This window comes from Atta cephalotes (genome assembly GCF_000143395.1).
Source record: "Atta cephalotes unplaced genomic scaffold scaffold00012, whole genome shotgun sequence".
NCBI lineage: Eukaryota > Metazoa > Arthropoda > Insecta > Hymenoptera > Formicidae > Atta > Atta cephalotes.
In genome coordinates, this window is record NW_012130076.1 from 1,957,288 (window position 1) to 1,982,334 (window position 25,047).

General features: G+C 35.2%; 1 protein-coding gene across 1 annotated transcript in view; it reads right to left on the minus strand.

Moving 5' to 3' along the window:
• Positions 1–5,509: 5,509 nt before the first annotated feature.
• The window catches only part of LOC105617339, a 37,099-nt gene continuing 17,561 nt past the window's right edge, over positions 5,510–25,047 (minus strand). The window contains exons 2-5 of the mRNA XM_012198902.1: positions 21,941–22,144; positions 21,171–21,338; positions 12,308–12,481; positions 5,510–5,694 (exon numbers count right to left, since the gene is read on the minus strand). Of these exons, the coding sequence (XP_012054292.1) occupies positions 5,510–5,694; positions 12,308–12,481; positions 21,171–21,338; positions 21,941–22,144 (731 nt within the window). The remainder of the gene's footprint in view (positions 5,695–12,307; positions 12,482–21,170; positions 21,339–21,940; positions 22,145–25,047) is intronic.

Consider the following 25,047-nt stretch of genomic DNA (forward strand, 5'->3'; position numbering starts at 1 on the left):
TTATAGCGGTAAGAATTATAATTATGGTAACATGTTATTATAGTCATAAACACTTTTCTCCTAGTAATCTTCGAAGCAAACTGTATCGTTTAATATAATATAGTACGTCAAGTTTATACATATTTTAAATATAAATTTATTTTCTAAGTATTTACTTACTAAGTTATAATTTTCATTGGCTTAGTATCTTAAAATTATGAAGCAAAAGCAATAACGTAATATCGTGTAACGTGTAACATAATATCACTATTCAGTACCGGAAGACCTTTGTTTCGTGCAGCCACGGGGAACTTTATATCCCATTTCGCTAAATCGTAATGCGCATTCGCTCTCTTCATAGTGCTTTCAGGCAGCGCGAAGATTATTCGTGAGTAGGCAAAATCTTTCACCCCCTCCTCCCCTTCCTGCGAGCGCGTTTTCGCGCAAACGAAATTCGCGTATAAAGCCGATCCGTAGAAAGCGGCACGAAGCTCACTGAACACTCATGGAACTTAATGTACCATATGTGCGCGCGCGCGTGTGTGTATGACAGGCACACACGTCCATGTGTACCTACGGTCGCACGTGTAGCACCTAGTAGTATAACGCGATATGGTCACGCCATCGCCTCTGGGATTCTGCCGGTTTCCCGCATGCAACTTATGATCGTTACTAACGGAACATTATGTAACCCGCGATAAGCGCATAATAGTTCATTCTAATCGTTATTTAAAACGCGCCCCGTATCGTGCTGGACCTGTTAACTCCTCTGTAATCTTCCTGAAACGTTACTAATTGTATTAAGTCGCCCCCGAGGCGGTTGCAAATAAATTTACGCCTCACTGTAAAAAAAGGTAGATCCTTTTACGAGCCTAGTACGTTCGTATACGAATATATTTGAATTACTATGTTCTAATTAATATTAAACCATTAAACTAAATATTACTGTTCCGTATTACATTAACGAAGGAAGAAATGAAAATGAGGTGCCATGTTAGACGATCGGATCATTTTCCGAAAATATTTTATATGTTTAAGGCGGATACACGTGGTTCGTTTAAATCGTATGTTTTCCATTCAATTAACACATTATCGAAAATGTATTAACTTCCGTGGAAGTTTTTAAGAAGACGAGAACGGTGAAGTCGGTCGTTTAACGCTTTGCTCTGCAAGTTTAAACGTTGCGAACTTTATTCATTGGCGTAAATGATTCCCTTAAATTGCGTTCGCGAGATTTGCAAACAAAAGTGAATCAAGAGGCGAGAAGCTCGTTGAGGTTTATAAACGTCCAGATAGCGAGAAATAGAGAGAGGAGAGAAGAAATGGAGGGAGAGAGAGAGATCGAGTTATCAGTAATTTGAATATTTATGGAGCGGCGTGAGTTAAACGTAGTATTTTTTTTTTTTTTTACTTTTAATAACCAACTCGCAACTCACAAATTTAGTTCGTGTCATTTAAACGTTCTTCAGTAGCTTGAAATTGCAGGCGGCACTGTGCTGAAATATTATTTTGAAGTTATCGTTCTGAGTAATCAATGGTAGGTAAATAATTTCAAACTCAAGTACTCGCGCAGGATGATGACCATAAAAACAGCATCGGTTGCTATCATCGCTATTTGCAAATATTACTCACATGGGATGTTGCTAAAGCGCCGCAAATGGCTATGTGTACTGAAGATAACTTCGCGTTTTTATTCGAGTATTGCATAGGCGAAGAACCAATATAATATTGCAAACGGTTGGGAAAGTGCTATTACTTTCCCCGCTATTACATAAGGCGTCGGCATATTCGTATTACGATTCGTTTTGCCGGCTCATGTGCATTCAGCTATATGCCAATATCATAAGCTTCGAATTTACTTTCTTCGTGAAATCGGTGATCTCGATATAGAGAAAGAGAGGAGAGAGAATATGTGAGGAAGTAGATTTTATATCGGAGTTGGTTGGCTAGAGTTATGATTTCTGCTTATAACCGATAAACGTTATTTTTTTAGCATTTAGTATAAATTATTAATTTATTTTTAATATATTATTAATTTATTAATAGTTTAAACTAACTTAATTTTCTAAAAATTACATTTTTTAAATTACATTTTCTCAAGCATCAAAATTTCTTATGAAATTTACATGAATTCAACAAGTGTCAAACTTAATTTTTAAATTAATTTTATTAATAGAGCATGTGTCTATTTTGAAATAACGATTGTGTTCCAATGTTGTAAAAATAGCTTAAATCGTGTTTTCTTAATTTAAGCTTTTAAGATACAAATTTAAATCTTTTGATTCTTTTATTAATCGTAACATAATAATAATTCGTAATATAATTGTACAGCAAGAAAAAAGTCCTTTACATATGCTTTGAAGAAATAATGAATATGAAAATAATTACTTTTATTTAAATGGCCATATTAATGAAAATGAATGTTCTTTTTCAACCTAAGTGTATTTTTTATATAGCCCTTAGCTTTTGTATAGCGTTTTTTTCTCATTTTAAGTACTATACATGAAGATATTTTAATGAGGTAACTTCTACAATTTCCGAAGTAAACCAATGAAAAACTGTTATCTTGTTCTTAATATTCTTGCGAGAGATCATTTGTAGTATTAGTAGTAACAGCAAGATGTTCTTCTTTCCCATTTACCATGGTTTGTTTTGCTGATACTCGTATTCGACACAAAGCGGACTTAAATTACTGCCTCAGTTTCTGGAGCGTGCTAATCTTGAATTAATTACACAATTCCTTGTCTTTTTGATGTCGTTACAACGTCGCACTTTCTTATTACCGTTTCATTAGTTTCGTTTCTTGAATTCCAGTCGTTAGATACGCCGAAATCACGAAGCGCTCATCGATTGCGCTCAAGAGTAAGATTACCACAAAAGTAAGATTTTCGGGAAAGTTGAATATAACAGTTATTAATGACTGGCGAACACGCCAGAAAGCGATATAAATTTTGACAGCGATATAAATTGAATGTGCGACCACAGATATAATTTCGTTTCGTTCGAATGAAATATTTTACACTAAATTTGCAGTATGTTCATTTCTTCCGGTTTAAATCCGACCGCAATTTTCTCCCTTCGAGCAACAAATCGCGCTCTCGCGAATGGATGTCTTGCCCGTTAATTTATCCATCGAAATTCGATTATCGCGTATTTTGAATATTTGCGGTCTCCGTTCCGCGGAATATCGGAGTTTCCGCGCTCTCAGAGTGGTCGCGAAGCTTGGAAGTTGGTTATTATATTAAGAAAAAGTCTCCGTTAGCGGAAATTGGATTTCACTTTTAACCACGAGATGGAAGTTGCTTAAGAGTCTGCTTCGTTGGCTGGATTTTGATTGTAAACTATTCTATCTCGTTTCCACATTCCGCGAGCGAACCTCCTCGCGCTATCAGGCCACGCTCAAGCCATAGGCAGTCGTCCGCGTACAGAGATATTATTGGAAAAATATATCGACGCTATAAAAGCTGTGGAAGCCTTTAAGCTGAAAATTGCTTTCAGCCGAAAGTGGGTGTACTGCCACTGCAATATTTTTCCGGAAGCTAATATTCGATTCAAGGCGTAAATTCGATAATCGCGACGCATAAGCGCACCGTATTAAATGTGGCATTAATGCCACCCCTTCCGCCCCACTATTTCCACATCTTCGTAAGAGCTTACGTTGTTGCGCTGCATTTATAGCGCTGTAATATTATTTTTTGACACTGATTGGAAACAAATAAGTACAATTCGATGATCATGTATGAATGATTTCCATCGAATATTTCACAAGTATTCTTAGCTAGCCAGATTTGTATTTATATTGATGTTTGTTGGAAAAAAAAATAACAAAATCTTCTATAATTGGTTTTGCAATTATAATTATTCTTCATGAAAATATTATTAATTTTAATTCTATTAAAACCTATGAAATAATTTTTTTTATTTTATGATCGGTTAAGTAATTACATTAGTCGATAAAAATTTTTTATGTTAAGTTGATCTGATAGAGTGTTTCTTATATATTTTTTTTTATTTTAAATCTGTTAAATATCGATGAGTAAGACATTATTTTTAAATAATATACGTTCAAAAATTCTTTTCTTTTTAGATATAAATAAATGATGAAGGGAATTGATAGCTAAATTTAATATAATTTTCTCATGAAATTTAAACAAAAATCATTTTAATAAAAAAAAAGACTTTATAGCTGTTGTTAACAAAGTTATATAAGTTTTTAAAAAGAGATGTGTTAGTTACAAAAAACATTTTCAGAATTAGCATAAAAAAATGCAAGAATCAGCCAAAATTATCCATATAATAAAATTATTGTCGAGTATTATTTATCATTATCTCCCGAGTACGAGAAATTTCATTGCAGGTAGAACATTATTTTCTCGCATATTTTCGTAGATAGAAATAATCATGACACGCAGCACCCATTACTGAACTCGAAAACAATCTCCTGCTTCAACTTGTGGACATCTTATAAATTTTCACGCGAGTCAAGCAAAGACGATAAGTATTTCAGTTCTCCCAGGCAACGGCGCTATTGTTGTCTGGACGATAAGATCTCGTGCTAAATTCAAGCCTCGCATTGGTACCATGAGGACAGTTTGAATTATGCCGCTTGGTACCACAATGAGGAAACTCTGTAGGGGCGGTTGAACGAAGGTTAGGGGAATGGTGCATGACAAAGAAAGAAAGTCGAAGCGGAAGTGAAAGAGGAAGAGAGAAGAGGATAGAAAGGGTAAGAATGAGGATTTATAGGAAGAAACTCGTCTCACGCGAGTACGAAACACTGTTAGGCTTTGCATAGAATATGTCTACAATGCGACTCGTTTGGTTCGAATGGTTTGTGTCCTCGAAGCACGATTTCCGGTTTGTGTAAAATAAATGCATCAAAAGAATGCAATTGATTTAGAAAGATAAATTAATAGGTAAATTAATCAACTGAGACGTACATAAAATAGGAAATTGTGATCGAATAAAAGGTTCAATCAGTTTGTTGTCAAATTTTTATATATACCTACTGGTATAGTCACTGATTATCTGCACCTTGTGCAATTTTGTGCCTTTCATCAAACAACGAAAAGTCTCCCGTTTATTCCTATTACGTTTGTTACTTGTTACGCGTATTTTGCAATAATGAATAATCAATGAATCAAGCCGGTCCTATCTCTTCCGTAGTTTCCTATAAAAGCGTTCGAACCCAACTAAAACTTATATCATAGGCTATAATTCTTATTAGAATAATGCTGTGAGGTTTCCCGTTGCCGTTCGCGCGTTACATCCGGTAATGTGAACAACCTTAATATGAGAGAGTTTCTCTCCCGGCTGCTTCTCTCTTTCTCGGTCTGTCTGCTCCTGTCTCTCTCTCTCTCTGCTTCAAAATATCTCTATTTAAAGCAAAATAAGCAAAACGATGTAACCAGTAGATGTGTGTGGTGTAGGTAATCAGCGGTGGCCAGTGGATGCAGGAACGACGGAAATTGCGCGAAACTAGTGCGGGCCCTATACCGCCGGGATTAGTCTGTCTAATGCGCGTCCACCGTTACAGAAGTTCACTCGGATGGTCTGAAATATGAAGTGGCTTCTGCCCGGTTCCATGTTTATTCCACCAGCCATATCTATCTTCTGCATGGTCGAAGTGGCTCACCGGCGTAGCTAGGACATCGCGTTTGTCCACTTTGAGCGGTCGTACCATTTCGTAGGATCGAGTTAATCTCATGCTGCTTCCTGAAATAGCCTTCCTTCAGTTGAAGACGGAATATCGACGTACTTTGTAGCAGCCTCTCGCGAGTTTATCAAATTGGAAAGCTTATATCTTACTTCGTATCACTTACTTGCACGGATTTTTGTTGATAAGCTTTTAACTTATCAAGTTTCTAATACGAAATTATTAATACAAAATAGAGAAATCATTAGGATCAAGTTATACATATATATCATGAAATTACAATATAATCTAATATAAAATAATAAAAGTTGATGAGAGAGAAGAAAATAATATATTCTAAAATTTCTAATTATATATAAAGCTATTTCATATGCACAATTGTACATATTATATATATATATATATATATATATATAATAATTAGTCTACTTTGGAGAATTGATAATTGATGCAGTATTATCCTTTGATGAGGACTTACGAATAAAATATGACACAATAAAATATTCAAGCAAGTGATGGTGCAGAGAACCATTAAAATATAATCTTCTTAAGCAAAAGTATAGAGATTAAATAAATTAGCACATTATGTTAAAGAATTAAAATATTAAGCTTATTACATCTTATTTAAATAATTAATCACATTGGAAACATCTAACTGCTTCTTTACTTTTGTCTCTCTTTTTTATTTCTTTCTTCCAATTAAATGTACATTCTCAAATTAGTATGTACTGATTAGTAGTACTAAAAAACTAAAAAACTTTTATATTCTAATTAGTAACAATATTGTTCAGTTATGCCATTTGAGGCAAATACCGGATTTAAGAATAGCAAAGCATTTCGTTCGGCGCAAAGAGAGAATTTAATAGTCGATGAGACTATATGCTCTTGTTCCTCTTATAACGTCGTAAACGTTCTATAAATTGTGGAAAAAACGTCCTATTATATTCTCGTTGCTGGTGTGCTCGTTTTACTTATCGTCGGAGATGTATCTTGCATCCTTAAGCCGACGCGCAATAGGTTAAAGGCAATTTGTCACGGCACGCGTTATCGCTGTGTCGTAAACTTTCTTCTTTCATAGTAACTACGCGGAAGTAAGCGTGCCTTTAAAACACATTTGCTATATAAATTTAATTATTTGTTTATTAGAAATTTAAAGGCTCCCCTCTTGCTCTCTTTCATACTAAGGTACAAAAATTCGCAATATACATTGATTATTTGATAACAGCAGAAAATATAGAGTATATCTAATAATTTTTTTGAAACCTCATATAGTGCTTTGAAACGTAAAAGAAAATCTGAATTATGTATTAATTTTTCTGATTTTTTTTTTAAATGCGACATATGTTATCTAATTATTTTTAGAAAGATTTATGGGATCATTGAATATAAAAATAGATCGATACATAAAAATTAGTGAATCAAAATGGAAAGTTCAAAGGAAGAAAATATTATCAAATTGTAACAAAATTGTTTATTGATTTTGAAAAAAAACCTATTTAAAAGATAAATACAATCAAACATGAAATACTATTAAACATTTTTTTAAATGTAACAATTTTACAATATATTACTAAATAATGTTATTAATGTCAATAAAATTGGGTACTCAATGACAAGACGTATAGTGACAGAAGGCATATAGAAAAATTCAGAAGGAACTTTCTCGCATTATAAGTATCAAGCAATAGTTCTTTATTAACAGTTATTTTTTTATTGACATAAAAATCGAGAATCATGACTTAAAAATCACACGCATTTATACATTATGTACCTATAGTATAAATTTCATTAGCATTATTAGAAATTTATTATTGTTTGTTATATTTAAATAATCGCGAAAATAATATCGAACCTTCCATAATTAGTCCAAAAACTTTCCAAGCTTATATACTATGTATATAATTTTTTTATATCTTATGATTGTATTTATTACAATAATTTACAACAGTAAAGTTTAAACATTTTTTTTTAATTTTTTAGTTCTAAATCAACTAATTAACTTAATATTTATCAAAAACATGACTTTTCAAAGATACTGATACATACAGTGTCTCACAAGACCTTAAAAGGTTAAAAGATATTTGAAAGGATCGGAGACACGAGATCGTTTCAACATTCTTACAGCACGAATGCAAGATGTAATCGAGAACATAACGAAGTTGCCCTGAATGAAATGCTGTGTTGTAGATGCTCGTTCGAAGCGATAATAGCGCGACTCGGCTCGACTCTACGTGGCGTGCGCGCCAGTTTCTAATAAATAGTAATTAGCGAGCCGGTAATTAATACAGGAGCAATTCTAGTAGAGGGGCACAAAGCGGTGCGCATTCGTCGCACCTCTATTTGCGATCGTCTCTGGTCAACCGACCTAGAGACTCGCCCACTATTTTCCACACCCTCTGTATTCCTCATCACCCCTTCCTTAATACTCACTTCTCTCGTGTGTGCAATGACCTCAGTGCTAATGCGACGATTATACTAATAAAATTTCCGTCCACTTTACGACCTCTATCTCGGCAAGACATTAGGAAGCGAGGAACCCCAGAAGAAGGCAAACATTCGCCCGCGCTTTTCTCCCCCTCATGAGCAAACAACGGCTCGTAGATCGAATTCATCCTTCACAGGATGCGAAAGTTCGGAGCGGAGAAGGCACGGTAGAAATTCCTGTTGGAACTCGAAACGATTAAAGGGGATTCCTTTGAAGCATCATATCGCGCGGAGTGATGCCTTTTGGAAAATCAGCTGAGGGTAAAACGGTGTATGATGCTCTCCCCTTCGGTGGCAGCTAATGATCTCACGTTTAGTTTCAATATAATTTATGTTCAGTTTGATATTTCAATATAATTCATATTCAACTTGATATTTTAAACGTAATTCATGTTCAATTTGATATTGTGCATGTGGATTATTAAGTAATAAATTCATTTATTTTGAAGCTTGATCATTAGAGCAATATTACGTGTTTCCGTTATTTCTGTTCTTGTAATATAATCTTTAGATCTTAATATTTGTTCGTGTTTACAAAGATTGCACCATTACAAATTAAAAATGTATATTATTGTAGTTCTTTACATGAAAAAAAGCCTTTAATAAGGAGATCTACACATAATGTACCACGTAGTGTACATTCAGCGGCATATTTCATAAAGTCGTTGGACAAACAAGTTTCGTTTGAAGTTATATTCATAATTATCTTAGCAAATGCCTCTTAACGAGAGAAAGAGATGCGCGGGGAAACCAAGTGAGTGTTCGCGTACGCTTCGTAAACTTTGCAGAACTATGGGTGGCCACTTGTACTTAGAGCAAAGTTACGAAGTGTCATTAACCAACTGTATGTAACTTACTTAGTCCGTGTGCATCTCCAATCTGTTCATTACATGACTTTCTCTTGCTGTCTCACTTCATAAGCAGCTACGTTATTCCTGGTTTAAGTCAGTCTTATCTCTTAATATTAATGTAAATTCTTATATGAATTGTTATGTTCTTGGGAATCCCCATAATGTTTTCTCAAATTATTTTGAATATTTTTCATGTAGTATATAACGAAAAATGAATGAAATAGTTATCTTTATTCAATATAAATGCAATCATTGATATGGAGAAATTATTAGAAATCTCCCCAGAGTAATCCTGTATTACTTATTCACATGAATTTCGATGAGCATATCCCGCGGAAAAGGCATTGAGGGAGTTATCTGCTGCGCACCGCATCGCTGTTGCACGACACCGCTGCTCCCGGAGGTGCAACAATAATTATTTCTAATTTCCAGTTATGCAAAAATGTGCGAAGCTTAAGTACCCCAGATAATAATATCGGTCTCTCCCTAGACAGTCCCGGAGGTAACGTGAATTTTTTCTTGTAAATTATCCGTTCACGTCGAGAGTAAAAGCAATTTATCAAAATATTTTCAATAAATCGAATCTATATAATTTTTCATATACACGTTTTAAATCATTTCGGTTTGTATATTTATATATAAAATGTATCGATTTTCATATCTTTTATAATATCTCTTGTGATACTAATAAAAAGTATCGTATTAAACAAGCAATGATAATATTAAACATGCAATGATTTGTAATTAATACGTAATATCAAACCTGTAATAAAATCTAACTGCATTTAATGCAAATGTGCACGTGTGCGACAAACTGTCATTCGTTTGCATATTTCGAGGAAGCTATGTATGACATTATTGATTTACTGATAAGGCGATAAATGAATAAAAATTTTGTATGTATAATAAACTAAAACCATCATTACATAGTAGAAAATAGTAGAAAATAGTAGAAAATATATAAACGTTTTAAAAAATAATACATGATAATATAACAGGAAATATATGTGCACCACATAGAAATTACTTCGCAAGAATTATCATTTTTATAAACATATCGCAATGTCTATTTAAATTAGTTATTTTCTTTGAGCGTGGTATTATTTGAAAAATATGTTTGTATTTTGTGTTCCTTTTCAATTTTCACCGTTGTTTCATTCGACATTTCTAAAATTTTAGCGCTTCAATACATCTTGACGAATGCAATGGGATTCGTCACGCTAATTTGCATGCGTATTTACGATTTCTATGGTACTTGTGCTAAATATCATTTCATTGTGCGCGTATGAAATGATGTAACTTTCAATAATTTCCCTGTAACAGATTTGATACTCCGTAGCGTGTGCATATTTTATCGTGGGATCACATTATATTCACACAAAGCACGATGCTATCCGAAGATTTGTCTACATATTGAGCTCTGTGTTTATAACAGCACGTGGTTCGCATTAATTAGTAATTGACGCGAAACCAATATTAAATCACACTGGCTGAACTAAAGCACGCGCAATTCTTTGCGTTCGGTCAAACTTTGCGCTCCGTTAAAACGATACGGATTATCGAGAATGCATTACAATAAATTTTCGTGTAAGCATAGTGAGCCATGTGAGCATTCGATATACTGGCAAAATGCTACTCGTAAAATTCGAGTGATCCCGTGAAAATAAAGTGCTCCAAATAGCATTTTGTTTGTATTTCCATAAAATACCAGGGATCTAGGTATTTTCGGTATCTTTTTCGTTTTATTCATAGTAAATTCGTAATACTTTTCAGTATTCAAACAATTAGTATAAACTTACATTACATTGTGTGAAAAAAGTGACTTTTTCTTTTTGAAGTGTCATAGTACGTATCGCCGAAGATTTTTTCGCATTGAACACGAACCATCATCAGAATTCGCGTAACACATCAGAATTTTTAGTAAATCGGGCTGAAATGGTACATCACCCTAATTTCCAATTATACTCCAACTAAAATCTACTAAAAACTCTAACTAATCCTAAAAAATCCTAATATGCTACGTAAATTCTACCGATACGACGGCATTGTATTTAGTGCGAAAAAAATTTAGGATATGTATCATGGCACTTCAAAAGGATAAAATGATTTTTGTTAAACTGTAGTTATGTAGAAAATCTAATGTTTAACAATCGTAATTTGTATAATGTTGAAAAGTCGTACGATCGTGAACTAAAATCCATTTGAAAGTTCTTAAATTGTGCCTATTTTTAGATATCCTAGAGTCTAAGGCCTAGACTTTATTTAGAGTTTTTGGTTTTGCCGTAAAAAATATTAAATAGTCAAAGACGTCATTTTTTTCTCATTTCACTCCAATTTACCCAAAATTCTGACTTGCTATGGAAATTCTGCTAAACGGTATCGAATTCAACACGAGAAAGTCTTCGGAATATATATCGTGACACTTCGGAAGAAGTGTTAGAATTTATTGTTCTCTCGACAGATTAAACATACGTATTATTATATTATGTTCACTAAAATTTCCAATGATTTTAAGAAATATCGAATAATTGCGAATATTAACGAGTTGCTTGCATAGGAATAATTAGCAAAAAAAAATATGTATCTATAATCAAACGTTGCAAATTATAATACCGGCAACCTCATTAACTATCATCGCACACGAATAATCGCGCTTGTTAATATGTTGCGTTTCTATTATTATACAAGTGTTTAGCGCAGTGATACGTGAATCGAATACGATCGTACGTTAATCGCACGTGTATGTAATCCCCGTGCACATGCGCGCTTCAGTATTCAGTATCGTCACGGCCAGTACAAACGATGTTTAGTCGCAGGAATATACTAATGGTATGTACATAGAAATATAGAGAAACGAATACACTGAGTATATTTACAATGAATTAACGGGTGCTTTAATGCAAACCTCCCCCTTGATCTACACCCCATTAGTTTAAACAGATACCCCATACCATCGCGTACACATCTGCACATCTACATAATTGGCGTCAGAGTATGTACCAAATTAAACATTCGCCAGTGAAAACTGAACCGCATCATATAACAGTATCCATGGGTTTAAGCGGAATGGATCACGTTTCGGATTCAATTGTCATTATGTTGCTCTTTTCATGGAGTACTAGCGATGTTTACTCATGCATTTATATTAATTCACAGAAGAATAAATATGCACGTGAGTTTAAAAAACAAATCTTTTAGAGAAGCATACACATTGTTAATAAAATCGACAAACTATGTAATATGTTTAAATATCTATGTAATATGTTTAATAATAATATAATGTTTCCGAACAGAATATTCTTAAAGCATGTAAAATGTTGGTTGAACTGTTACTTACCTGAATACGTCTCGGTCGGTATTTGGTCACTTGGCACAGTGAAACTTCCTGATGCATTTGGTGGGCAACCATTTCGGTTTTGTTGCGTGCGTAAAGTATGCGTCGCGTGTAAAGACGGTCCACGTGGCGGTACTTCCGGTGGCGCGGGTTCCGGAGGGGAATCCCTACCAGTATCTAAAAAATGCAAAACATATTTTTTTCTATTAGATTGCACATTGTTTCTTACAGCACGAATTGCGTTTTAATAAAACATGAACGAAATTTATTAAATAATATGCTAAACAACATCAATATGGAATATTTATTGTATAAACACGTATGATGTAGTATTAACAGCTTCAGATGAAATTGAAATTGATTATATGAGAAATCAAACTTTGATAATATTTACTATATAAAAAAATTATAGAAAATAACTATTGATCTTCGGAAAATTTAATCTCATAATTTTAATAATTTCTTTAATTTCTCAAATAACACATTCATTTAATATGTCGATAAATTCAAAATCATTCGGTGTTTATCTTATGAATTATTGATTGAATGATTGTATCGGTGTAATTCCATCCATTGCGATATTGTTCTCTCTTACGTGGCATTCATGAAATTCTAGTCTTCCCATAGAAATGCCGCGAGCAATTAAGCGGCATCAATAATTAGGCATCTCCTCGTAACGTTTTATGCATGCAAATTCAAAGAATCTATCTGCCATTACACGATGAAATTGATTACCCATTATAGACGAAGGAATATACAAGGAAATACTGAATAATAGTTGAGTACCATAATTGAGATATTAACGACGTATATTGCAATTCCAGTATCATTATCCAGCATAAATGCATTTTAAAAGCTGCGACAGGGACATAATGTGTTACGTGTCTCGCTTTGCACATGCGTACCTGTTCAGGCAATCCATGCATATACGTATATATAGTTAATATACTATATAATGGATATTATTATTTTCTAAGAATTTCATAAATTTTTGTGTTTGAAACATAAAGTAATTGTGGCGAGCTGCAATAAAACAATACTAAAAATTCCATTTCTACCCCTTCACCATTGGCCCTTCGGGGCTTAGCGTTGCGACCGTTCCTGTAGCTAAGTTACTTATAAAGTTGTTGAAACTCCAGAATAATTAAAGTTACCTAAACATAAAGAACATAAAAGAACGCCTACCAGGCATGTCGAGGGCAACAAAAATATTTGAGAGTCTACCCGCCAAAAGCTCTCTTATATTAGAAGAGGCCAATGTAATTGCTATTGAGAAATATTAAAACGCTGTTAATTAAATACTCAGTACAATCAGAAGTTTATTATTAGTTTTAAATTTTGTATCTTCTTCAAATCTAACATTTTATATTATACTTATGCAGATACCATTTATGGCGAATTAGCCGAAACAGCCAACGATGATGTTATAAACCGATACTATGTTGAACATATATACATAATTGGAGCAATGTATAACCATTAAAGGTTGTTAATGTTACAGTGCACATTATTGTAAATCAAGTTTAACTGCAATACAGTGGTCTATCGCGCTTTCGTGAAGCTACGTAACTTGGTTGTGGTAACTCGGATGTGGGCTAATGGAATTTCGGTCCCTGGTCCTGCGGATTAAAATCTATTAAGCGAATCGTTACAACTTATAGATGTGTGTTGTAAATGTCAAGACAATTACGCGAGCCACATAGTAAACAATAGCTTAACATCTTATAGTTACCGAAATTCTTTGCATCGACAAGCAAGTTAATAATAAGTAACTCTGTTTGACATTTAATGAGAAAAAGACTAAAGTTTTCAGACAATATTAATAACATTAAAAATATACAAGAAGATAATTATTGAAAAATCATAAAACAGTAATGGAATTTTTATGTGATGTTTTCCCACAATTAATTTTTGCGTTGTTTTTAATGATAATGGATAAAAGGCGAGAAGTACATATAATATATTGATATCAAATTTATACATTTGGTCTTCCTGCAGACTTACATACCTGTGAGATAAATAGGCCTGGGTAGACCTGTGCGACAGGAATGTGCAGAGAGAAAAGTGCATTAGTGCGACGGGATCGGTATGTGCATATGTGACGATTCCAACAAGAATTACGTCACGCAGATGAAATATATGATCAATTCAAACATTATTATAGATAGATTTACTTTAAAATAAATTTGCACGAAAACTAATGTTGAGCGTAATAAACGATCACAGTTCGTCAGATTTATATCCGTATATCAAAATTCTATATATAATTTCATTAAAATTATTGTGAGATAATTAATTTAAAAAAAAACAGATAGATAATATTAATAATTTCTTATTGACAGAGTTAGAAATTTCTGTTAATTAATCGATGCAATGTGAGAGCTCGAGATAGAACACAGAACAGAGTATAGCTGATTAATTTAATAATTTTACGGGAAAAACGAGATCACAAATGCATTTTAGAGTGTGATCGGACGACATCGAAGGTTAATGCAATTGTCATGCATGTGAATGATAATGATATATCTGCAATATTCGCTTTCACTTCCTGACAACGCTTTGCATTGAGGCTATTTTAAATTTTCGACAATTTTCGCCGTTATCACTTGATCGGATCGACATCTAATTAATCGTAGAAATTATAAACACGATAGAGAAATTATTTCTGCGAAGTCACCTGGGAGCAGCATCGATATTTTCCGTAATAAGCAGTAATAATCGCTTAATTAAACCGGACCGTGAAATGCGCAATGCGTAGCTGTCAGCGCCAGCCGCGTCCGTCGCGTATCTCGGACAACTTTACCGTCGAAATATACATTTGTTCCAGTTATTGAACAATTTGCCGGCATCGTTCGAGTGCTCGGAACACCTGTAACGCTCAATTACAAAGTCGATATTGCACCGACAACGGGGTTGGAAAAATCTCGGGGCTGATACCGAGCCGCTACAGAGAGGGTCGACCCCTCCTTTGAATCTGACAATGTATTATTTTGCAAGACATTTTATAACGATAAGCTATAAGCCACAGGATACATTCTGTCTTCGTGGTGGTTACATCGCTCTGCATGCGTATGCGGCAGCAAATTAAAGTTCGAGAAAAGTACATATTTGAAGAAAGTTCTTTTGAAATTGCGAAATATACTATAGATACATTAACGTTAAATTGCTAGAATGCGGATGAAAGAATTAAAATCGGTTAAATTTAATCCGACGGTTAAATTGCCAAAAGCAAAAATATCTCGCAGCGAGCGCGCAGTGGAATTTGATGAATCTCCAGTAGATCAATTATATCGGCGATTGGTAACAAACAATTTTATTATCCATTTGATGGATATATTCGACATCATCTTTTTTTATACGTTTCGCATACATACACGTAAATCAATTACTTGCTAACGTAACATGCAATGTGAAGAATCGTTAAATTTGTTGACTTTCGCGCAAATTCTATTGAATTCTACGACTTATTGCACTGTATATGCAAATTCACCAGCATAACTAATTATACGTAGCAAGGATAGGCGATAACGCTACATGAAGGTTAAATCAATACGGTTCCAGCCAATTATAGCTAATGCTGGTACATCATTGACTAGTGGTCAAACCGCGTTACTGTCTCTCATAAAGCATAGGATAGCGTTTACAGAATGTGCAAAATAAATCATGCAGTTTCTGATGGCGATAGGTGCAATGCAATCTAATTTTGCAAAATGATGAACATATAACATGATATAACTCCGTAATATAGATTTCACTATTTACATAATGCGGCTTATTCCGCCATGGCAGAATATTACATTCAAATTAAAATTCACTCAATCTCCCCTTTACGAATATGAAAAAGACCATTTTTTTAGAAAGATTATAATTTGCTCATTTTTTGAGCAAATTATATTCTATATTCGCATAACTTAAGCAGCTTTATTTATATGAAAGCTGCAATTAAGTTTATTTCTAAAAATAATTTGTTATAATTTCTAAATAAATTTTTCCGTAATATTTTTACAAAAATTAAATCACATTATTAGGGTAATTAAATTATTTTAAATATGTCGTTCTAATATTTCAATCAACTTGTTTGACACAGTTTAGTGGAATTTATTGGATGCTGCTTTCGACTATTATTACAAACGTGACAAGCTAGTGGAATACCCATATATATATATGTACCTATTTGGCGTTTAGCACGACATCTAATTGGACACATTATTGAGCAATATAACGTCGCCGGTGGTATGTCTTGGCCAATCGTTGTGAGCCAATTATGTAGTATGCCAGGGCATCACCGATACCGAGTTCAACCGAGTTATCCCTCATCCGCGGGCGGCGAGAAGGGTTAGTCAGACAGTGCAAGGGGATGCAAGGTAGCCGACAGTGACTTGATGCGGTTAGCGATTCGCGTCTGTAATTCGATTTGTCGGTCTAACGCCTCCACTGCATCGGGGAGTACACGTTCATGTAAATACGAATTATTTGCTAACGTTATACTGGCGCGGTATTGCCGCGATGGTAGGTACTGTACCTACTGTCCGATAACCAGCCCAACGAATCGTTCTGGCTTGACTCCTTCCGGACCAAACAGTCTAATAAACCGAGTTAGCATTCGTGAATGCTTCGTCCGAACTGTCTCGTACAATTTCTATGTGCCGTTTCTACCTTCGTTCGCACTGGACACACAAAATTTCATCCATGCCTCGCCTGGATCCATTTATACCAATGATAAATTGAGATATAACGCTTTTATTGTATCCTTTCAAAGTATAACGAAATAATAGAGCCGAACAATTTATTTATATATTTGATAAGGGAAACAGTCTTTAAATTTTATTCTAGCAATTATAAGGCAAGAAATATATTAAGAAAATAAAAAAAAATATATTTGGAATAGAATGAGGTTCCATAAAACGGAGCTTTGCTACGATGAATTTTCACGGAGGAGAAAGTTCATAAATATCACGTTGCTCGTAACCTGAGCATTATACGATAATTTATGACAATTAAGCTTGCGCATTGATTACATTCTATTTGAGTTATTTACTTTAACGTAATGGTAGTAAAGTGGTGAGACAGGACCGTTATAACGTCATCTATAAACCTAATGTCTCGTGACTTTAATTTCCATGCGTACTTTTTACTGTCACTGAGAGCGCTTTCTTTTAACATAAAAATTACCTTTACTTTTGCAAATGATAAAAAGATTCCGTTGTAAATAGTTAAATGTAATAAAAGATTTTTATCATAGAATCTAGATCGGAAATAGACTAAAAAGAATTAAAAGAACGATAATGATAATGGCGAACACGAACTATTGGCATAGTTTGCAAGTGGTGCTTGAAATTATTCCTATTCGTCGAAACTTGGCTCTTAGCCAAGCACATATTCGTATATATAACGTTCTGAATGGCCATTGTCACAAAAAGTATTCGATTGTAGTTAGAAGTGACGAATCAAGTGTTCTTGATTAAACACTACAATCAAAAAGCGAAAATTTACACAAGTTATTTACTCACGATAGAACTTACTCGACCGTATTATAGTTTATTAAAAATACCGGCATATTGTTGCGATATAACATGGTTATTTTTGAAATTTTTACTTGACTGTATAAGTCAATTGATTTTGCGAATATTTATTTCGTCCGCGTATGCAACATGTATATCGTGAAACCTACATCAATCGAACGAATTGATAACATCAAGCTTACTGGTGCGCATGATTCGTTCCGCGGCATTAAATGCAACAACCCGCATCAGAGCCCGTCAAAAATTACCGGCCATTGTTGAACGATTGCGAAAACCCGCGGAAAATTTATTTTCCACGGACAGTGATTTGCTTCTACGCGTTTATATTGTGCAAAATTATTAATTTTCACAAAAATTGTGCATTTCTTCTAATTGATTTATCTGTATAAATGTAAACAATATATACATATACGTTTCACAAAAATTTAATGGTTGTTTGAAAATCCTATAGAATAACAAAAGTTTATAATACACGGTATTAAATTGTAATAAGAACCTCAATCGAAATATATTTTATTTCCAATATTCATTTATTTATAGATTTGTTACAAAGTTAATGCTTATATACTATAGTACGGTAAAATATATCACGTGTTAATTTTTTATTTTACAATGACGAATATATATTCATTTAGCGCGTGCATTTCATAGCATTGTGGTAGCAAATTACCGTAACGTTATCGGGTTTCACGCGTTTGCCAATTCAATAACGTGCTCCTCGACTGGGCCACATTAGACTACGGCGGTCTAATGTAATATCAATCGTCTTTCTGGCGATGCGGTACACACGGGGTTAACGCGGGTAAGCCCTGACCGTTGGGAGCCATTTGCTAATAGATGCCGCGACATGCCTCCATTAGACCGCAGGGACATTCTGGCAAGCAATATCCCATCGCAGATTCAGACTCAAATTACTGCTTACGAGATCCTGGTAATTATACGCGGTATCTTGCAGCATCTTATATAACGCTTGTCATCACATTATCAACATACTCATAAAGTCATGCATCAAAACATTTTTGTGCGGAAGCTTATCGATAACTACACTGAAAAAAAAGTATATATTTGCATGATAAAAAGATTATAATTAAGAGTCCACTTGTATTATAATTATTGCTGTTATAATATAATGATAATAATAGTTAGCTCTATCCAAAAATATAGAGTTGACAACAAAAATGATTGTAAATTATAATTAAATTTTGGTAATTGTAATCAATTTTTTTCTCCTAATGTAATGGCTTGAGAATACTAAGAGTAACATACCCTAATCCTTAAATTCATCCCTAAATTTAAAGTAAAAAAAGAAAAAACAGAAAATTTCATATTTTAAATAAATCAATTTGCTACCTGGATAATGATAAACACAAAACTTTATGATTAAACTTTTATTACTTTAGTATAGAGTATACACACTGAAAAAAGAATCTGGTAATAGCTATCAAATATTGAATGAAATGATTCCAATTAAATATTCGGTTAATATAACCAAAAATAATTTTACTTTTCTAAATATTTATAAAAGTAAAATTATTTTTGTTACTGATTGGAATTATTTTTATTACTCAATATTTATGTGGTAATTATTATCAAACTCCTTTTTCAATGCGTTTATGTTTATAGAATATATCTTGAATACACGTTCATACATGTTGTAAATGAATGAACATCATGAGCTTAATTCGCGTCGCTAATTTTCACGATACCTACACGTAATGTGATCGCACTCGAGCGGGCAAGAGTAATGCGGCCTTCGAAATTCCAGAGGTAACCGTCCACGAAGATGCGGTGGAGCTCTTGCTCCTTACCGTACGAGCGCTCGCCAGCTTTTCCACCCGGCTATCCTTCGTCCTTTCATCCACGCTCACGCTGTCTCGCGATATCGGTAGACTAATTGGCAGCCAGCTTCCCTCGAACCCGACGTGACCGCCACATCGACGTCGCGTCGACACGAAATGAGATCCGACGAAATTTCGTTTAAAACTTAGCCGACGAGCGTAAGCCGCTCGTCGACCGCGGCTGCCGGTTCAAAGCCGCAAAGCTACTTTCTCTTATCTCTCGGTGGTTGCTGCTCGAAGCTGCGTTACACACAGTGAGATAGTGCGTGTGTCAAGATAGCACGCGGTCCTGCAACGACAGGAGATCTAAATACTGTTGACGTTTTGAAACAATATAGTCGACGGGGTCACGCTAACTTTGGTGGTCTATGCTCTAACTAGCCGAGCCCAGGCGCCAACTGCTAACTCTGTTAGCCTGGGGCTCGAGTCTTTCTCTTTCTCTCTCGCATTTGCTGCTGCCATTGCAGCTACCGACACTGTTGGTGTTGCCGCTGGTATATTACTACATCAGACAACAATGAACCTAACTGCCAAAATAGAAGGTCCCTTGGTTATTTAATGAGCCGACGTGTAATGTAGTTTGTCGATTACGGCATTGTTCGCTAGACGATAACGCATGGCTCGGAAATGTTTGCCTTTGCTAAGATCTTTCGCCTTTGACCGTTTTGCAAAGCTTCGTAATCGTGCATCGATGGAAAACGCGAGACGAGAAATGCTCGTAATGAGGATATTTGTTTAGTTGAAATTAATTATGTACATTGCTTTAGAACGAAATTAACAAGAGAGATAATGTGCTTTTTACATATTCTTATGTCTGAAGTTATTATTTATTACTGAATTAGAAAGTCTTAATTATCAAGGAATATAGGAAATATGTTTTATGAAAGATTTACGAAAAATCAAGGCTGAAAGTATTTTGTTGTAACTCTTTCTTTGTCTCCATCAATAATCTCGAATAATTAATAACACTTACCTATACAAAATACATGAAAGACTTTTTAAAAGACATAAGAATGCATTCATAGGCTCTCTAGAGAGTTCTAAGTACGTTGAGTTTCATATGCAATTTCCTTTTTCGCGCGTTTCTAGGTGACTATTAATATTAAGCTTTTAACGAGGAACACGTTTACGTGAAACCCGATTTAACTCCGGGGCTCGATACCAGCCGGTAACTCGGTTAGTCCGGTAATCGCATTTGAGGCATGGATCGTTAACTTATCGCACCACGGCAAATTTTACGTCGTGATTTAAAGGGTCGATCCGCTCAGGGCGATCGACGAGGATTCATCCCGATCTGTCAAGCTGAATGAATTTCTTTGTTAAAGTCTCTAATAGTAGAAATTTATTCTTTGTACACTCCTTGCGATTTAACGATTACAATAATTAATCATAAGATGGAACGCGATAGCATGCGATGTGGTGCAGTGATCATGCGTATGAAATAATAATCGCGCGATGACGTATGCATAATATGTGAAAAGGAAACTGCAGTATATTTTTCCTCACCATTGGTGAGATGCATGCGAGTGTGTTCATCGGGGAAGACGGTTTCGGAACGATCGCTCGCTGTCGAGCTACTGCTCAAGGCGCTTGCGTGACCTCGGCGTGTTCTTCGACCTAAGGTACCGCCGCCGGAAGTCGTCTTTTTTGTGGACGCCGCGTAAACGGTCTCACCTGCAATAAAGAAGATACGAATATTTTTGAACAGCCTGCTAAGAAGTTCTTTCCTTTGGAAAATGCCGGTATCGCTAACGAACGAGAGTCATACCGCTTAATTCAATCTTCTATTATTACGTGAACAAAGAAGGTACTCGAGTTCTCTAATCTTTTCGAAATTACGTTTAAAAAAGTGAAATTATCAAGATTAAATTTTTCACGTAAGCTAACCTTTAACTTTCATCAAATAATTTTTGCACAGCGTGGAATTATTTTAATTTAATGTTACGATCTTTGACATAAAGCACACGTAACGTTTAATAACTAGAGGTATAAAGAATCTGGAAAGATTGAAGTGCGAAATGTCATTTTGACATGAGTGAGTTGAAACCGAGGGTTGAAGCTGTTTTATGTAATGTCACATTGCTTATCACTTTAAATTGTCCATCTACCGGGATTTCTCGTCTTGCATCCATCTACCGGAATGAGCTTGTCTCGCACGCATCACGGTTGTACAACATAGTATAAAATTGCGTTTGATGAGATTCATCTTGTGGCGAACTCGTAAGTATCATCTTGCGTGCAAACCAACCCGTTTGCGGTTCTAATTAACTCCCTACCATTGCCGTTGCGAGATCTCTCGGAAGATATGCTGCCGTTATAATGATGCCGGCGAGAGTTTGTGCTTTCGAGGGGAAACGGAGAAGCTTGCCGATGATTCGGTGTCAAGGTTGGGGGCGGCGTAGGAAATGGCGTTGTAGGGTTGTCCGTAGTTGCTGCGCCTTCCGTGTCAGATCCTGTACGGTACGATCTGTCACCCGCATCTGCACAAATTAATCACACGTTAATGACATTCACTTTTATCAGCTAAGCTATCTGCTATCTCTCAACAAAGCATATGTTCTCCTCTTAAATTAATTAAAAAGAAGATAAACAGAATGAAAGAGAAAGAGAGAGATTGTTCGCTAACGCGAGTAAAGCTTGTAAAACTTTTTGTTAGCTTTGTTCCGAATTCACGATGAGTTAAAATTTTCTCGTGTTGTACAAGTTCTTGTTCATAGGTATGTAAACTCCGTGTTATCTGCGATCTTGCCGCTTGCGGACAACCGCAGACGCACCGCAGCATACATGATGCCACATATAAACGTATATCGTGTCTTCGCCTATCTTGAGAGCAGTGGAGTCTTGCATGACGTAACCATCATTCTGTTTTAGAGATCTCTCGCTGTGAATGTTACCAACTATCTTACTTCACCTCTATCGCCAGTCGACATTTCCGCCAGCTCTCTGTCGGATCCGAGCACTTCGTCGCGCGTCGTTGCTCTGATCTGTATTTGCTTAAGTTGACGCATGTCTAAACTCTTAAAGGCGCTTGTCACTAAAGCAGTGTCGTTCCGAAGAAGCTTGCATTATTCGGCGCGCGATAGCGGAACATAAGAAGCATCCGGGCAGAGGGGACTTTCTGCTGTAAGAAATATCGGTGTGTCGGTGTGCCTTCGTGCGACCGCGTGCGTACCTGTACAGCTGTATTTTTAACCACGTTGACATGTACAAGGTATACCGGGAGTTATTTCTTTGACGAAGAGATATATACTCGCAGATGTGCTGAGGTGACGCTGAAAGGATAAAATGGGGCGACATAGTTAGCTGAAGGAGGAATTTTTCTGTGACGTTCCCATGCGTATTTCCAGTCAGTCTTCTGTCAATAATAAAATTAGATATTTTTATTGAGATTATTGGAACTAAAATTCCCAAGTTTTTTTATTGTAGTGTAAAATCTTTTATTCTGTCTACACAGGATATTAAAAAAAAAACCATTTAGCATTTATATGATGGATACACGGAGAGAATTTTCTTTTAAAATTTACCTTGAAAATGGTAGTTGTAGTACAATATAATATTTTGAAGTTTTTTTTATCACTTTTTACTTCAGTAAAATTAATCAAACTTATTTTATACTTTGTTGTAGTTTTATTAATGAATGAGAGATTTACATTAAAATTCTTCAATGAGAGATTTACATTAAAATACAATATGTTATCCCACGACTATCATATTTTCAGGATAAACTCTAAGAAAAAATTCTCTCCGTGTAGTATACCTACGTCATACTAAGTAAAAGGCCTTAGTGAACATTATAGGTCGAAAGCTCAATCATTTCTGAAATATTCTAACAGTGTATGTATCTCTCTTATTTAATAAAAAAAATAAAACTAAGAAAACATGATTTTTTTAGCTATTCTATATCATGAATAAATTAAATAAACACTATCCTATCAATCAAAAGTAACTTAACTTCATTAAAAGTTATAAAAATTGTCACAATTTAAAAAGAGTAGTTGTAAAACAAAAAAGACATTTAATCATGTTAAGAATAAATTCTTTTTGCCGATATTTGATTATTTAATAATTTTCTGTCAAAAAATAACTTTTCCCATTTCCGAGAAATTTAAATTTTTGTGTTATTTTTTAAGTAAGAGAGCGATATACGATTTGTAATTAAAAATATGACTTGACGATATCGTGTTTGGTTTATTAATTGGCAGATAATTGCCGGTTGCAGGAACGCACATTCTAATTCACTATTAAACTTGGTTTCGCTGTGGCGAACAAAGGAGTAAAACCATAGTGAGAAAAGGTTGGGATAGGAGATTGGTAATGAAGGGAGGGGGACGAAATCGAATCTTGTTGGTAATTAATGAGGAAAGTTTTACAAATAGCCGAAGGCATAGTCACTAAACGCCTTAGCAAGCTCGTGAATCCCATCCACAAGCAGAGTATCTTTACACAAAAGTAAGTTTTTAATTGATAATTATCCTTTTTTATACCAGAAGAGAGAAAACTAGACTGCTAACTGTTTTACAATACGTTTATACCAATTCTTTCATTAAACTGGGAGAAATATAATATAAAAATATTTTTATAAAATAAAAGATTACGTGATATTGATTAATAATGAAATATGTGTGACAATTTATGCCAATTGATAACGTAAAGATAATTCAAATTGTGTAATAAATATATGTGATATTTAGCGATCTATCATGATATTTAGCTATTTGTAGGTTGAGCGTAGAGGAAATCGAATGTGTCACTGACGATATCAGGCTTCCTTCTATTCTATTATTTCTCGCGCATTGAAAATAACCAATATTTGGATGTAGAGGAGAGCCAACGAGGTGCTAATTACATTCTCGCACTGCGCGTCGCATTCTAAACGTTGTTTGCATCGAAATAGACGCGCTTGTCGAAAGCGGCGCGCAGCTGCGGATTGACAAATCAGTTTTTCAAATCGGTCGGAAATTTACGCGCAAGCGTGGAACAAACTCGAGGCTTGTGGGTTACCTCGGAACATCAAAGATTCGAAGTGCTTTCTACCGTCTCTGCCTCTTTCCCGCTCGAAGCCGCCGGTGGTGTGAGCGGCATACTCGCGATATAAAGAGAGATACAGCCAAGATGGGCACCCTGATAGTCGAGACGTCTGAGAGTGAGTAGCCGAGGGCCGGGGCAGTGGCGCTGATATTGCTCGCATTAAACTTTCATATTCAATCTTCCCACCCACCGTTGGGGCACCTTCGGCGCGGTCCCCGACCTTCATCCCGCCGCTATGCCATGTACGGAGAGCGAGCTCGGCATCAACCCCACATGTAATTGTGTTATGCCCTCTTCATCCCTCCTCTCTCTCTCTCTCTCTCTCTCTCTCTGACGTACTCGCCACGGCACACGG